The sequence below is a fragment of the Strix uralensis genome, chromosome 3 (assembly GCF_047716275.1).
Source record: "Strix uralensis isolate ZFMK-TIS-50842 chromosome 3, bStrUra1, whole genome shotgun sequence".
Classification (NCBI taxonomy): domain Eukaryota; kingdom Metazoa; phylum Chordata; class Aves; order Strigiformes; family Strigidae; genus Strix; species Strix uralensis.
This window is the reverse complement of record NC_133974.1, coordinates 92,064,927-92,077,287: the sequence shown is the minus strand read 5'-3', so window position 1 is coordinate 92,077,287 and position 12,361 is coordinate 92,064,927. Positions and strand designations below refer to the sequence as shown.

The window sequence follows — 12,361 nt, the reverse complement described above, 5'->3', positions numbered from 1 at the left end:
CTGAATGGTCAAGACTCTCCCTTCTAGTCTTGGGAGTCTGAGTTGTTGTATTCAGCCCTTTCCTTGGTGTGCTTTAGAAAGAAGAAGATTGATTGTCTTTCGTACTTGTGACATTTTCAGCTGTACCCTAAGAAAGTTACTAATAATAACTCTAATTTCTAATAGTAAAAGAATAATTTCTAATAATAAAAAATAATTTCTGCCTGAAGAAGTGTAGAAAATATTTCCTTGATGGACTGTCAGCTATCTGTATTGATTTTTTAAAAAATAATCCTCTGAGCTTTAGAAGCTGACAATAGGTGAAGGTGAGTTCACCCAGTCGAATACTCTGACATGATACTCATATTTCTTGTTTCACGTGTAAACTGGTGTCTTGCTCAGATGTCTGAACTCATACTAATTGATTCTAATTAATTCATGTTTGAGTTTGGCATTGTTTTTTTTATCATTTTATGCAGGCAAAGGTCTATGGCTTTTTGTTTTAAACTTTCCCAGCAATATTAAAAATAAGGATTGCTTTTTGGGATTGTCAGCTCTTCAGTTGCCTGTCTTTGTTAGAACATGATTCTTCTGCCATATCTGTATTTCTACTGGTCTCTGCCTGTGATACACAAAGTTAAATCTTCTGAAAGATGAAATCTTAGTCCATCTTGGCCTTAAAATAAATTAAGGGCCAACGGTGTGCAAGACCATGTAATCTAGGTTATCCTTTTGAAGTGAAGAAGAATAACAAAGGCTTTAAAAACTGTTGCATTATGAAGAGGAACCAGTTAAAAAACCCTGCTACTAATAGTTTAGAATGTGGATAGAATGAGTAATTTCACTATGCTGAGCTGATTTTATAATGCCTTTAATGAGGCGGGAAAACTTAAATAAGAAGAAAGAAGAATATTGAAGAGAGAAAGAAATTTAAAAAAGTAGTATACACAGATTTAACATACTGAAATAAATATCCTGAAATGTTTAAAAAAATGCAGGCTGAATTTTTGAAAAATGGGTTTTGGTGAACAGATGAGAGATCTGAGGAACAGGAAAGGTACAAGGAATGATCCTTTCAGTTAACCTAGCAAACATTTTACTTTGGTTCTTAGGGTGAAAATTATTAACAAAACTTTGGTAAGAAAATTAGTGAATGCATAGAGGATAATTGAACTTTATATAAGACCCATAAGCTAAAAGCAAATGCCTCATGTCACAAAACTAACTGCTCTCTGGAGTTACTTGCATGAGTGGAGTAGAGCACAGTATAGGTCACTAATCCAGACTAGAGTATCAATATTTGCCGATTTTTGATAAATCAAATCAATATGGATTAAACATTAGGATCACTTGAATTGATGACTGCATAAAAACTTGGAAGTTTTTGACAAAGTGTAGTGTTGAAAGTTGGTGCAGTAGGTTAGTGACAGTAGACAATTTCTTAGTTCTTGATGACTCATTACTTTTTATTACTGATGGTGGGGGAAAAAGTATACATAGCATCAGTGTTTAACAATAATGAAACTGCAGTTGTTTTTACTAAGGTAACATCTCTGTGGGTGAGATGTAAGAAACATAGTTGGAAAAGGGAAGATAAATATTTTGATTGAGTTTTCAGCTTTAATTTTGTTCTGTTCTTCGTTATTCTTTTCTATGCCAACCAAAATGTTTATCCTTCACTTACTGCTGTTAATATATTTCAGGTATATCCTTTCTCCTTTCCTTGCTGGTGGCTGCTCAGCTGAGTTAGAGCTTAGGGATCTAGCTCTTGAGGAGGAAGTCAGTTCCTTCATCTGTCTTTTTTTGCTATGCCTAAGAGGCATTTCTTCGCTCTGCATTTAACCTTCTCATCCAGAATTAAATAATATTATAATTAAAATGAAGCTGGATTAGTAGGAAACTAGTACTGCCTACACTACTCCAAACATTGCTGCCCTCAGCACCATTTTGTTAGAAGTAATGAATTTTCTTTATGAAATAGGAAAAGGCAAAGGAAAAAAATAATGTAATGAAGATGTCTGAGAAGCAATCAAGAGGTGCAGGTAACTTGAAAACATCTGCAATTGTTCTTGATACAGTCATTCAAGCTCAGTGAGACTTGCCTCATACAATTATGAAGTGTCACACCCATTGATTTTTTTTTTTTTTAAAAAAAAACTTAAGTGGAAGAGTTCCCTTGTGAGTAGTGTAGCTAATGAATCCCATTTTCATGTTGGTGTATGTGAGGGTGGTTTGGTTTGTGTGGTTTTTTTTTTTTTTTTTTCCTTTTCTAGTCTGTATCTTGCTGTCTTACACCTAGCTCTGTACATTTGCACTGCAACTGCATGTGTGCTAGTTGGTTGTCCCACTACTGCCAGGCTGCATGCCCAGCATTGCCAGAATTCTTCCCTGCCTTTTGTTCAGGGTAGGAATTAGTATGAGTGCAGCTTTTCTACCCAGTTATGAATGTCTACAAAACTTTATAGGGAATCAGGTTTTTTTGAGTCATGTAAATTTCATGTTTGGCAGAAAAAAATCATAGAGACAAAAGTAACAGTGAGTGCGAGAGAAGGGGGTAACAGTTGTGAAACTGGCTAAGGCTCTCTTTGCCTTGGTTTCTCTGTTACTGTGTTATAAGACTAATGAATCTTTAGTAAATTATATGTGCATTTGTAATGCTGTATTACTGTGGCATTATTTTGTGTGTTTAAAACTCTATAGACACTGACTGTAGGATGAAGCTTTTCAAATTAAAAAGCATTTCCCTTTTTCTTCTAGTTACTCTTATTATAATTGTATAGCATGCTTTGTAGGTTTATTACAATAGGCCTTCTGTAGGCTATTTTTGGAAGAGAAGTTTCCATTTTTGAACTTTTGTCAAGTGGCAGATCTAGCAGCTTTAAGAGAAACTGGTATAGATGGGCTGCTGTTAGCGCTAAATCTCATTTAGAATAGTTCTGAGGGCCTGATGCTGTTGGAAAGCACAGCGTTTCAAAGAATAAAACTGTTTGCTTAACTGAGGTGACAATATGAAGTACCAGAGTAGATGACACTGAACTGACATGGATAGTAAAAATGTTTCACAGTGATGGCTAAAAAAAAAAAAGGGGGGAGGTGGGAAGGGGAGTAGGGAAGGAGCCTTTTCTGTAGCAAGAACATTTTGTAAAACTTGCAGTCTACTGGCCTCTGTGTTTCATCAGTATTCACTTTGCAATTACGTGTCAACCTTGGAAAAAATAATTAAGCAAAATTACATATCTGAAGTCCTGCTGAAATTATTTGTTTTGTTTTGTTCCTAGCCTAAAAGAAAGGAGTGGCTTTTCAAGTGAAGACAGGTGACATTTATGTGGAGATACCTTTTAAATGTGCTAATGTTTGGGGTTGTTTGGTTTTTTTTGTCTTTCAGGGCTAAGTATCACAAATTAAAATATGGCACAGAATTGAATCAGGGAGATATGAAGCCACCAAACTATGATTCTGGTAAGAATTTATTAAGTTCATTATTGGCATAAAAGCTTAACTGTGGTTTGTGCAAATGCTGCAATGATAGTGTTGATAAAATAAGCCACTTAATGGAAGCAGTGGGAATAGAGATAATTAATAAAAACTGTATTTTACTCTTGGAAAATTAAAAATGTACGCTAATACTCTGAAAGAGTCCATTAATAAATAAAAGGACTTTAGATTTAAAAAAACCCAAACCAACAAACTGCTCCTGGATAGAATAATTTTTCTCTTCCTTAGTAATGTGTATGGATGTTTTGTAACAGGGAGATACTAGATATATAGCTATAGAATCCTTTTATCTTTGAATAATTCTTCTGAATAGAAAAGTTAATGGCAAAGGACATGAAATGTGTATACATAACTTTTTGTTCAATTACGTTAATGGTATTCCAGGAGAAAAATAATGAAAGGACACATTAGACGTAAGTGAGAGTTTGAGAGTGGGGAATTTATTTACAGAATCCCAATGATCATTGGAAATGCATAGAACTAACTTCAGTGCTACGCTGAGAGAGGACAGTTTTTCACCTTGGTCTCTGTAAAGCTGATCTGTTTTTCTAGAGGTTGTATCTCCTACTTCACAGAAATAGTTTTAAGCACTGAACTTGAGGAATTAAGAATTTAAATTACTTCCTTTCATCTCTCTCTATCTCCCTATCCTTTCCTCAAGAGAAGAAAAGAAGGGGTACAGAGATCTGGTGATACGTCAAGTCCTTGAAAGCGGAAGTAATAGGTGATGATTTTTGTATCTCAGTCCCCCGATGCTCCTACTACAGCAACAAAACTAGAGCCACCTGTACATAAAGGAGGAGTATAGAAAGTCTGCAGACCTCACCTCTGTCACTTGGTTTGTGGAAGGGATGATCTAGTTTACTGTCATAGTTAATTCTTATCTCATTGGATTCAGAAGGTCATTAAAAAAATGCAAACAAACAAAAACTCCAACCCCACACCAACTGATGAAACTTTACACCAGGTTTTTCTTGTCCAAGATATAATGAATTTTTGAGAAATTTTATTTCACATTATTATCAGGTTATTTCCTTAACTGAAGAAATAGTTTAATTTGTTGTTACTAAGTGGAAGATCCCAGTCTGTATCTGGACCACTAGAAAACTTTGTCCTTATCATACCAAAATCCTAGATGTCCTTGGTTTTTGTAATTCCTTGGGATGCAGCTATAGCATGTTTCTCTACTTGCCAGCTGAGGAGTGCAGTGCAAGGCCTGGCTTGCCCAGCAGAGCCGTACCCAGTGCGTTACTTCTGCAAAGTGAATGTTAGTGGAATTACCTTTGTTAAAATTCCATTATCCTGATTTCTCCCATTGCATTCTATATATGTAGCTGTCAGAAATGTACACTTTTGCTCTATATCAAATCTGGACTGATTAAAGATACACACTTATATAGAAACTTTGTTATTGTGCTCCTTTGGAGTTGTCTTTGATAGATACTTACTTCTATGTCCATGTCTTTCCAACTCTCCCTGTTTTTCCTGCCCAGTCAGGAAATAACATGGAAATGTTTCTAGTAGTTCTTCCCAATGGGTCGTTGTTGTTTGTTTTATCATCTCTTGGGGAATCAGTAATACAGTTTAGAAGAAAGAATTAAATCGTTCGATCTCCTGATAAAGGGGTGCCTTTTTTTTTTTTTTTACTGCTTGTGATATCTTCTGCTATTATTTTCTCATAATGCAAGTCCCTTCATTCTCATCTGTAAACCACTGTTACTGCTAGCGGTCATCAGTTTTGAGGAGACTAAGCAAAACAGAACTCTTGCCTGTAGATATACATAATAGACGCAAAGAAGGGTCTTTGCTTTCAAAAGGACTTTTCAGGCAGATTTATCTCAGTCATGTTTTAATTCTTCTAGACTGAGCTTTGGTAGTTGTGCATTGGGTCCAGCTGTGTTCAGTTGTCAGAAAATCATTGTGCAGTTGATTATTTCCTATGGTTTCTATTAAATGGATTTGTGAATTTAAGATAAGTAAGATTCATATGACTCTCCTTGAATGTGAACTCTGATTCATCTTTGATAGCCTCTTTGGGTGGGTGGTGGTTCTTTTGTGTGTGGTGTTAATTCAGTAGTTTGAAGGACAATAGCTTTCCCACATCACATACCAAGTTACTCATAGGATTATACCACAGGTTTTTCTGGTTCTTAATTTTTGTTTATACAAGAAGATTGTTCATCCTTCAGTGTTTGGACCACAAGTGTTTCAAGTTCTGTAGAGGTCTTCACAGATAATAAATCAAGATCTTTTATCTTGGGAAGCATATGCTTATGTATGTCCTGGAGGGGGGGGGGGGGAAACCACCATCATGTAGTATGAAGCTATATATGGAATAAATGTGTAGCTGTTGGTTGCCAGCATTCAGATAGGTTTCTCACCAGAACAGCCACATAATTTTTTTGTGGATTTTCCTGAAGTAGTACTGTTTGGATACAAATTTATGGTTGTGGAAAATGTGGTGAAAATTTTTCAACAGATTTTCAGGTTAAAAAATAAACAAACAATCCCTGTTGTATTTTTTTTTATTCCCTCCACAAAGCTAATACAAATATGGATGAGTTTAAAGTTGATGTGAGTAGGTCTGTTGGTTTTATGTTGAATGGTCAAATATTAAGGAAATTGGTTGGACAGTTAAGTTGTAAATAGATATCATGCTGCAGTTGCATTTTATATTGTTAGCAGTTAAAGGTGTTTGTATTGAAACTTAAATTATGAGCAGCAATTATATTGGAAGGTTACTGCAAAAATGGAACTGCAGATAATCTATGTGAATATGTACCCTTAAAGAAAAAGGAGTAAAATGGGGCTTTTGGATGTGAGACAGAAGGGAAGGCACTGATGACTAGTGGAACTTGCTTTCATACAGTAGTATGCATCTGACAGTCTTTATGTGTATGCAATACTACAGTTATATGTTACGTGCATTTTTGTCTCTCTTAATCGATTATTGGCACTTTGAATTTTTTATTTTGTTATTAAGTCGTTCCTAATCATTTTAAGACAAATCACATTTGTCTTTTCAAGTGGATGGGCATCTTTTTAAAAAGTAGGACAAGGAAAAAATTGTTTGTAATTAAATAATCTTTTCCAGATGAAGGGAATGAGACAGAGATTCAGCCACAACAGAACAGTCAGCTAATATGGAAACAAGGACGACAGCTGCTAAGACAGTAAGTGCTGAAAAAAGGACTCGAAAAACGAATGAAAGGGAAAGAATCTAGTAATGAAATGTGATGATGATGGTATTTGTTTTTTTTCTGTTAGATTGCCTTTCAAAAAAGTTAGTGTGTGTGATGAAGTTCATTCAGCTTCTGCCCTACTTTTGCTAGGTTTTTGAAAAATTTTAATATTTCAGAACTTCAGATGAGAAGCCTTGTCAAGTCACAAACACTTAATCTGCTTTTCTTTCACTGAGTGTAATAAAACAAGATGCTTGGGAGAACAGTGGGTCATGACACATTACAATTCTTTTTGCAATTAAAAACCAACACACACGAATAATTCTGTTAGCAGCTATATAACATAAAAATAACTTGTGTTGGAGAGGGATAACTTTTATTTTGTCCTGCTCGAGGTGCAGAAAAGACTAATATCCAGAAGGTTCTAATTTTCAGTTCATCTCGGTGAAGCAAATCTCTGTTAATCTAAATCAATTTTTGAATTGTGGTCATAATGAGTTATTAAATTTCCAAGATATTTGGTCTCATTTTTGTGTGGTGTTGTTTTGTCTTGGTTACAACCTTTGATTTAAATTGAGAGAGTGTGTCTATTTGTTTTTTCATGCATTTGCCTCATTCCCTATGCTGATAGTTAGATTCTAAGGTCTTCTCATCAGCTAGCAAAACTTTTGCATTCTGATTTTTTTTTTTTTTTCTTTTTGGTGTGTTATGGAGGATTAAATGAGAGGAGGAAGAGACAGTAAGGACAGTCTGGAGCATATATTAAAGGACCTTTTTCCAAGGAATTATACGAAAGTTAAATTTGTCTGTTGGACGGCTTGTACATGCTTTTCTTTTGCAAGATCTTAAATCTTTGTATGTATGTTGAGTATGTTGAATAAATGTACATAGAGTGGTCTTGACTTGGATCGGTGATTTTTTTGAAGACAAGTCATTACTTCTCAGTGCAATTCATAAATGACACAGTGCTGAAACAAGAGTGTATATTACTGACGGACTCTGTTTTGCATAGGTGACTTGTTTGATTTTTATATAGCCAACAATCAGTATTTCTCTTCTAATGTGGTTATGTGGAGGATATTGTTAAATAATTGGAGGAGAATGTTCTTGCAGGAAAAGTGCATGTCCTTGATTTGTAACAGCTGTTACTGTAAAATAGCATCTCCTCTCTTTAGAGTCCTCTAGAATATTGACCATTTAATCAGCCCAGTGCTCCTGAGAAGACAGTGCTATTAACTCCATATTTCAGAAGAAATGACAGAGAACAAGTTTTACCTCTTTTCTTAAAAAAAAAAAAAAAAAAAACCAAAAAAAAACCCCAAACATTGTTTCCTCCATTTCCACCAAAGGCAATATGGCATGTTGATGAAAGAGCCAGCTTTAGACCTTGAGGTTTTCATACAAGCTAGTCCAGGATTCTTGCTGCTCAGCCCTTATATGCAAGACAAATTAATACATTGCAGATCCATTGCAGAATAAGAAAAAGGCAAGATAAAGGTTTTTATCAAACCTAATGCGTTATAAATAACAACTCTTACTAGTAGCTACAGCTACCGAATTTGGTTTTGTTCCCTCTGTTTTCTAGGCTTCTACTAAAGCTTACATAAAGGAACATATCAGATACTTCTTGTAAGACTTCATGTGTAGTTTCCATGTGTTGAAGAGTAAAATGGCCATGTTGTACATGCAACTGTGGTGATTTTTACAAGCCAGTTGTAAATATTTTAATTGAAAGTGCTTTTCCATCCATTTTAGTAAATGAATGAATAACGTATTGTATAACCTCTGACTGGTAGGCTCTTTGATTTTTTTTTTTTTTTTTTTTCTCAGTGACTGTAGAGGCTGGTACTGCAAGAGGCGATCCCTCTGCAGCTGGTACAGGATGATTTATAAGCATGTTTCATTAGCACAGCATCATACTTTGCTAAGCTAAGGCATTGAAGATGAGTTTAGGGAGAGGGTTTTCATTTACTGTTTTGAATAAGGGAGATGTGTGTGGAAGATTAGCATGAGTTCTCTTCCTACAGGTATCTACAAGAAGTGGGCTACACCGACACAATATTGGATGTGAAGTCAAAACGAGTACGAGCTTTATTGGGCCTCTCAAGTGATGCTTCAGAGAAGGAAAACAGAAGTCAAGAGCCAATGGTAAATGGCACAGAGGGCCAGATTAAAGAAAACACGATGATTGGGTAAGCATCAAAATTACATTGTTATCTCTCTGCATAAATGCACTTAATGGTGTAGAACAAATTTTTGTTTACTGAACAGATTTCAAGATTTTTTTCCCCTAGTTGGAGATTAGAGCAATTCTAACTAATTTTATTACATTAAGCAATAAGTATGGAAGTAACTCTTAAGATTCACAGTTTAAAAGCACCATAAGTTTTTTTCAGTTGGATGGCAGCACAGAGTCAAATTAAGGCTCTTGGAGATACAATTGCTAAGTGGTTAGAGGTCAACATTGTTTCAAGTTAATGGTTTATTTGTATTGCTGGAAACTTTGCTGTGTCAATTACAGGCTTTGTTCTTCTGGTCTGTGCTGACTATGACATGATAATCTATATGAGATATAGGATTTTTTTGACTGGATCTGAAAAACAGTCACGTGCTACATTCTGATTCCTGTAAGTTTTTGAATTTCCAATAATGGATACACACATGTAAATGTGACTGAAATGTAAGATATTTATTTATGTCTTTCAATATTTCTAATACTATGAAAAAACAGTCAAGGAGAGTAAAAGCTTGTTGTGCTTACTTTTGCTTTTAGCTAGGGTTGAAAACAGAGGCTTTTTTCCATTTTCTTTTTTCCATGCAGTGTTTTTAAAACAAGTAAGTTAAATCTGAAACTTAACTGTAGAGGCTTCAGGAAGACTATCTGTTCTTGTTTAAGATATTGAGGTTGCAAAACTTGAAAAATAATTAAAATGATGCAGAATTGTTTGTCTGAACAATACGTGAGGTAGCTGCTCCCAGTAGTTTGTGCTGCACCAGCAAGCACAGCTTTCCTCAAAGATTCTCCTTTTTTTCCTTTTCTATACTGATGTGGCAAAATTCAAGACCTTTTTTTCCTAAGATCTAGTACTGCCGCATGACACATTCTGTCTTTTAAAAAGCATTTGTAAAAGTTCATTATATCCATTATATAGCTGCAGCAACTTCAGGCCAACAAGTTATGTAAGGGCAGAAGTTCGTTGTTATGTAATTAAATTTAATGCTGTGAGGTGGAAAATTTGAACGTATGAGAGAACCCCCAAGCTACTAAAATATATTGTGCTGCTATGTAGCTGACAAGCCATGTCATTTAAGTACAGCAGCTTTGTTTTTGAAGAACAAGGAATGCTTGATAGATTGCAATAACAATTTTAGTTCAATTTCTGGTGAAGGGGGTCACTTCTTGGGGGACGTGGATAAATAAAGCTCCTCCTCTTACTCTTTAAAATTTATTTAAATGTGTTTACTTTGGTTTTGAAATGGATATATTTGTAAGGTAGTTACTTGATGGGTGAAATGATTGGATGGTGGTTTTGATATAGAAGTTTTGGATACATTTGCATTTCTTTCCTATCTACTTGCTTTCTGGGTAGGTCTGGTATTAGGTTTAGCACTTTGTAGTGTACCCTATGGCTGAGGATATTCTGAGATGGAGAAAAATGAGTTCCCTTCCATTGTGACTCTGCAAGTTTATCAGCTGCAAGGCTGGTCAGGCTGTATGCTTTGTGAAACTGTTTTCATCTCACTTGTGATGCGTAAGATGGCAGACTGTATTAGAAAGCCTAGGGGAGTGTTCTGATACGTGATGTGCAAGAAGTGACTCCAGGGTTTTACAGTGGAAGAATTTTCCAGGGATCTTGTTCAACATAGTCACATCAGTCTTCATGGGTGATTTTGAGTTTGTGGATGTCCGCTGAGATCTCCTTCACTGAGAGGAGAAAGTTGGGATTTTACTAAAATTCCTTGGTCAGTCTGAGCACAGGACTAGCTTTCACTGCTATGATTCTTCTGGGTGTTTCAAGTATGCTTTCAGACCATCTCTTTCAATTTTCCATGCAGGAAGCATTCTATGGCTTTCTTCCTGGGAGGGGCTGCCTGTTATTTAACAGCTATTTCATCTTGTGCTACTAGATACTGTAAAATGTTACACCTCACTATTTCTGTGGCATGTGGCACTGTTCACCTCCTCCCAACTGCATCATTGCTTGTCTCAGATCTCAAAAGTGCAGCTTTATGGCAGATGGGAAGTCAGAAATGAGATGAGATGTTGTTCTTGATTAGCTCATACTTGTGTGTTACCTGCCTCATCTGTTGTCATCATTCTTTTTGAAGGGTATTAGCACTGAATAGGTGACTAAGAGTTAAGTCACATGGATCTTGCTCCTGATCCCAACTGGAGTTCTTACTGAGTGTTTGAAAACTTAATTCAATGCTTTTCTACACAGTTGGCACAACTGGGAAAAATTTAGGTGACTTAACTAAATTCTGGCTCACAGTCAAGGTGGGGGCACTCTTTGAAGCAACCTCACCAGTGCTAAGCTGCTTACTGGGAAGGCAAAGAGACGGGCAGTTCTTTTAGCAGCCTCTTATTATTCCTAGCATGCATGTAAAGTGAGAAGAGGACTGGAGCCACAGCAAGTTTATACGGTTGGAAGGAGTGCGATGAAGAAGTGCCTGCAGTTTAGTAGTGGTAGAAGAAGAAAGTTATGGTGAGAGATTGAAAGAACAAGAAACCAAACAAAATCTTAGTGCAATCCCAGGAAGCTTAAGGACTTATGTGTGTGTTTGCCAGGACCAGCAGACATTGGGACAGTTGCAAACTAAAATGCAGATGGAAGCTATTCTGTGGCTGTATGGATACAGTGAAACTCTTTGTAGGAGAAGTCTTTGCTATTGCCACAGAAGCCTGTGAACTGCTCAAGCCAATGCAGTTTGGTAAATTTTGTGGTTCAAAACATTTAATGAACTTTGATGTCAAATACCTGCTAGCAAGTCTAAGGCTAGTGGTCAGCCTGAAGATGTTGTAGTTACATTTGAAGAGCAGAGTGCTCTGTTAAAGTGAGAAAGCACAGCTCATAAAGCATTAGATTTGCTTGATATTGGAAGAACTGCATAATATTGTGGACCCAGCTGAGAGTGCGAGTTTTAAGTCTGATCTTTAAAAAACTGTTTACACGGAAGGAAGAATGTGAGAAGCAGAGTACAGGGATTGAATAAAGAGAAAGCTTATGGGTTAGAAACAATGAAGACAAATCAATAGGAGTATGGAAAGAATGTGCGTGAATGTGATGAAGATAATGTACGATAGAGGGGAAAACAGCACTGTGAAAAACAGAAAGAAAATGGATACAATGAGATGTTTCAGGAACAGGAAAATGGAAGCCACATTAGCTTTAAATTTCTGTAAAGATTTTTCCATAAAGCAACATAAATTGAAAAAGAACAGATTGGCTAAACTGCCTTCTGTACAACTGAACACTTATGTGATAAATCCCAAAGAAAGTAAAAAAAAAAAGGTGTTTGATGCTTTTATGTTGCCATATGGTTACCTCTTTGGGAGGAGAGAGAGGGTAATGGAAACAGGAAACAAAACTTCCTTTATGTTTTGTCTATCGTTTCTTGGTAATCAACCAATACTTTCTCAGTAGAATGAAAGTGGTGGAGAAGAAAACAAATTGGTACTAAGAAATATTCCAGTAGAAGAACGG

General features: G+C 36.0%; 1 protein-coding gene across 1 annotated transcript in view; it reads left to right on the top strand.

Moving 5' to 3' along the window:
* STRN (striatin) overlaps window positions 1-12,361 on the top strand; it is a 72,914-nt gene that overhangs the window by 17,918 nt on the left and 42,635 nt on the right. Inside the window, 3 exon segments of the mRNA XM_074863321.1 lie at window positions 3,365-3,438; window positions 6,569-6,647; window positions 8,684-8,848. Of these exon segments, the coding sequence (XP_074719422.1) occupies window positions 3,365-3,438; window positions 6,569-6,647; window positions 8,684-8,848 (318 nt within the window).